General features: G+C 31.4%; 1 protein-coding gene across 8 annotated transcripts; it reads left to right on the top strand.

Annotated features, from left to right (window-relative positions):
* Nucleotides 1-293: 293 nt before the first annotated feature.
* Nucleotides 294-3947, top strand: LOC122605579. 8 transcript variants are annotated; one of them, XR_006324646.1, is made up of 6 exons: nucleotides 294-449; nucleotides 575-614; nucleotides 717-790; nucleotides 1610-1725; nucleotides 1947-2063; nucleotides 3613-3947. XR_006324646.1 is itself a non-coding variant. In XM_043778541.1 (5 exons), exons 1-4 carry the CDS (start codon nucleotides 351-353, stop codon nucleotides 2036-2038), a joined length of 285 nt encoding a protein of 94 aa, XP_043634476.1. In that variant the 5' UTR covers nucleotides 294-350; the 3' UTR covers nucleotides 2039-2063; nucleotides 3613-3947. The 8 variants fall into 8 exon arrangements, 4 of the variants coding, with proteins under 4 accessions (XP_043634476.1, XP_043634475.1, XP_043634473.1 ...); XR_006324645.1 differs by having other exon boundaries at nucleotides 3620-3947; XR_006324647.1 differs by having other exon boundaries at nucleotides 1967-2063; nucleotides 3620-3947.
* Nucleotides 3948-4277: the final 330 nt, after the last annotated feature.

The raw sequence follows: 4277 nt of genomic DNA on the forward strand, positions 1-4277 counted from the left end.
AATAAAAATAAATGTAATATGTATAACTTATATTAACAATATAGATTGATAATTAAATTGCTTAGTAATTTTAGTGTATTACTAAGTTATTCGAGCAAAACGTTAAAGCACAAGTATAATGACAATGCAGACATATCTGGATGAAAGAAAACATCCAAAGAAATGAAAACCTTATCTAACGAGACTTCTAATAGATGATGTATCTATTTTTAAAGGTGAAGGATCGAAAAATACAAAGAATATAATATGGAAACGTCACCATAATATATATAATTTAAGTTTGAAAAGCAAAAGGAAAGAAAAAAAAAGGAAAGTCGGGTCTGGCCAAAGTCCAAATTGAACCTGTATATATGCATGACCCTTTCGAAAAGAATAACTCCCATTCGCCTAGCCAATTCCTCCGCTTCCATCTTCGCTCGGTTACCAAGATGGAACCTGTTCGCGATCGAGTCAGTTTTTTTTTTCTTTTTTGCTTTGCTTTGATTCGTTTATTTATATTTACGAATTACGAATTTCTTCTTCAATCTGATGATTCCCGATTATTGACGTGTGTTTCATGTGTGTGTGTTTCCAGATGATTGACCGAGAGCAAAAAAAGATACGGAGACCTCTGAGTTCGTGCATTTAATACTTTTTTTTTTTTTTTTTGATATAGGTGTTTAATTATTACTTGATTTTTTGGGGTTTATTAATTTATATCTATATGTATGTTGCAGCATTGGAAGATGGGAAGAGGATGATGCTGAAAACACTTGGTGAGTTGGACCCAGAAGACGAAGCAGATCCCAAGGTTATCTTCTTTCAATTCCTATGTATAAGAGATTATGTTCATATCTTACTTTCTTTTGTCATCATCAATTTTATGTATATATATAGGAAAAGTCACAAATATAAATAAACGCGATAATAATTTTTGATTACTCATTTTCCCTGATATGTTCTCTTCTATAAAATAGGAAAAGTCATCCAAATGATTCAAAGTACTTTATCTTTTAATAAAAAAAATATGGCTACTCTTTTTTATTCTTCTATAAAATAGAAAAATTCGTCCAAATTGTTAGATAAAAAAAAAAGTATGGATAGTCATTTTTATTTATGAGTTCTTAAAATAAATCACTTTTTTTTTTCTTTTTTTGTAATGTAAGAAAATTTTGATCAATGGTGGAAAATAACTCACCCTTATACATATATATAAAGTATGAGAATATAAGGTTGTTAGTATCTAAATTTAGGTGTGGTTTCACGTATTGTATTTTTAATCCATAAAAATTCATGGGGCCCAGACATTTATTCATTAATCAAGAAATATTAAAAAATTTGTATGTGAGAGGTTTCACACCTAAGCTTAGGTGTCGGACAATCTATTCACTTTTCTATTTATATATGCATCCAAGATGGATGCACAAAATAAAAAACGTGATTTTTTCGATTTTGACAGATCAATGTGTTGTTAAATACTTAAACAATGATAATTAGTTATGCACTATGTTAGTTTTATGGACTTGTAATGCATCAAAATGATGTTTTTAAGTGTTCTCACCGTTCTTATTTTAAGATTGTTTTTACCGGAGTGTTACCTTATATTCTATTTATATATATATATATACAGAGTCATCCCTTGGAAGATGATTACAAATACCAAAAGGAAGAAAGTAAAGGAAACGAAAACGAAAGGATGTCGGGCAGCCCCTTTTCCGAAGAAAACTTCACCATATTCTGCTTGAGGTTATAGAGAATATAAATGATAAAAATATTCTTTCTTAGTGGTCGTGCGGTTAATTTGCCTGCAATTTTTTTCTTTCGCTTTATAAAATACTACAAACCCTTAAACCACTGATTTATTTGAGACCTATGTCATGATCTTCCTTGTTCTAACCTGTGCTAAACCTTATCAAACTGCCAATTTTGCAATGGTAATCTAAATCATGCTTCATTATGTGCAACAGCTTAATAGTGTATTCTGCAGAATATGGTGAGTGGACGTACTCATATTGGGTTGCGGGTAGATGATGCGAGGTTTCTGATCTCAAGAGGGTGACTTCAGGGCCTCTATTATTACAACGGTATTATATACTCCGTATATAACAATTTAGCAAAGTTTTGGTGTGAGTAGTTTACTGTAGCTAAGTTATTCCAAATGAGCTTACATCTGCTCTTTCTTTTCTGTTTTCTTTTTCTATGGACACACGTGCTTTGCACATACTCTTTCTATTCTGAAGTCCTAGCCTTATTTTCTCCTCTTCATCTAGCATCTACTGCTTTCTTCTTTATTCTAAAGCCCTAGCCCTTTTAATCATCTTCATCTACCATCTACTGCTTTCTTCTTTCCTAAATTACAAATATCTGTATATATATATATGTATGTATGTGTGTATGTATGTATGTATGTATGTATAATGCGGTTTTCTTGTTAGGGTTTGTAATTTTGAAATTGATGATTGGAAATTGCTAGTTATGATGATTGATTGTGTTGGATATAGGAAATAATTAGGTTTTAATTATTTATATCGTTTACTTTGGGTCAGATAGTTGTTTATATATTAGTTTTGTGACACTTAGTGCTCTTTGTGATTTTGGCCTTCATAATTGTTCTATACATAGGTTGTTAGGTTCAAACAGTTCCACTTAGTGAGAGTTTACGAGGTTAGATGAATATAACAATAAGGCCTCTGTTTATTAGTACGTAATTGGGTTTACACGAGTCATTTGGGGTTTCCTGCTACTGGTTGAATACATTTTAGGTAAATGTAACAATCTGATATATTTGTGCACTTGGTTCAGATGGGTATTGTTAGAAAGGTTTGCCTTTTGTACTTATATCAACTATCATAAACTTAGGCCTGAACGAAAAATATCATTCATGGGGGCATATGGTTAATTCTCAGCAAGAAGTTTCAAAAAAGTGTCAAAAATATGTATTGAATTAGACACATTGTAAACTGAAATGTGGTCACCAAGACTTGTTAGAAAGAAACTTTAAATTCATTCTTCTTAGTTGCGATGTACCTATGGAATTGATGGCTAAAAAGCTTATTTAGTATGAGATACAGAAACATCCTTTTTATTCATCTTCTAATGTTATCTGCTAAGCTTCCAAGATTGTAGATTCAGTTCAACTTTTTTTCCAATTTAGCCAATAGTTTTGACTGTTTGGTTATTGTTCTGGTTAGCAGAATGATGTTTTTGTGGTTGTGAAGTGTCAAATGTTGCTTCATTTAACCTTTTATATCTTTAGATTTTGGATGGACAAGCCTTTTAAATGTTATTTGGGTGTCTTAAACTCTAATGGAGGCTGGGTAACAAAAGTACTAGACTCACTTTACTGTCTGCATCAAGGCTGGACGTATTGAGCCCAGCCACTAGAAAACCGAGAAACGGCCTCCTAAGATATGGGATTCTTCCGACTTAATGTGGGTTATGAATATTAGTAAACTTAAAGCCCAGGTCTTCGGTCATAAGATTTTATAGTCAAATATATCTGGAAGGCCTTTCTTTTCCTTTTTTGCTTTCCTTTTTAAAGGGATAAATCCTTATTTTTATACTGCAGTAAATAAAAAGTTAAGTTTTTATCATTACCCCTTTAATGCAATTGTCTACTAACGATTCTTATAGTTAACAGGCAAATGGATCTCTAGTTTTTTTCACAGGTCTTGGATTCAACTCTTAAAAGTGACAAGTCTGTAAGTTTTTTCTCTGAATCACTGTAACGGCTTATGACCTATATTTCGTAATCTAGAGTACGTACAGGACTTTACTATTATACGGTGAGATGTTTCCTGATGTCGAATACTGACTAATTGTTCAAAAAAGAACATTTTATCTTTTAAATATGTGAGCAAAACGAAGATATGACAGCCGGTATATAAAAAATTATAACACCAAACTTTTAAAAGAGTTGATGAAAACTCATTTGGTTAAAAGATTAGATCGCACTATGTGTATCCAAGACAAAGAACTAACAAAAAAAATATAGCCGAAATTATCATTTATATTACAATGTAAAATTAAACTTGGATCATTAAATGAAATAAAACGAATTCTCTCGTTCACATATACCAATAATAAACATGTATAAAGGTAATTAAAAATATTTTATCAAAATAAAACGCATTTGCTTGTAAGGAAATGGAAAGTAAGATTGTCAAGTTGGGGGAAGAAAATCAAGAATTGGTTTCCTCTCTCAAAGAATCTCAGACTCGAGAAGCAAGTAATTTTTCTTCTATTATAAAGTTTCAAAACAGATTCGAGAAGCAAGTCTTTGATGTGGGAGCTAACTT

Source organism: Erigeron canadensis, chromosome 6 (assembly GCF_010389155.1).
Source record: "Erigeron canadensis isolate Cc75 chromosome 6, C_canadensis_v1, whole genome shotgun sequence".
In the NCBI taxonomy this organism is placed as follows: Eukaryota; Viridiplantae; Streptophyta; class Magnoliopsida; order Asterales; family Asteraceae; genus Erigeron; species Erigeron canadensis.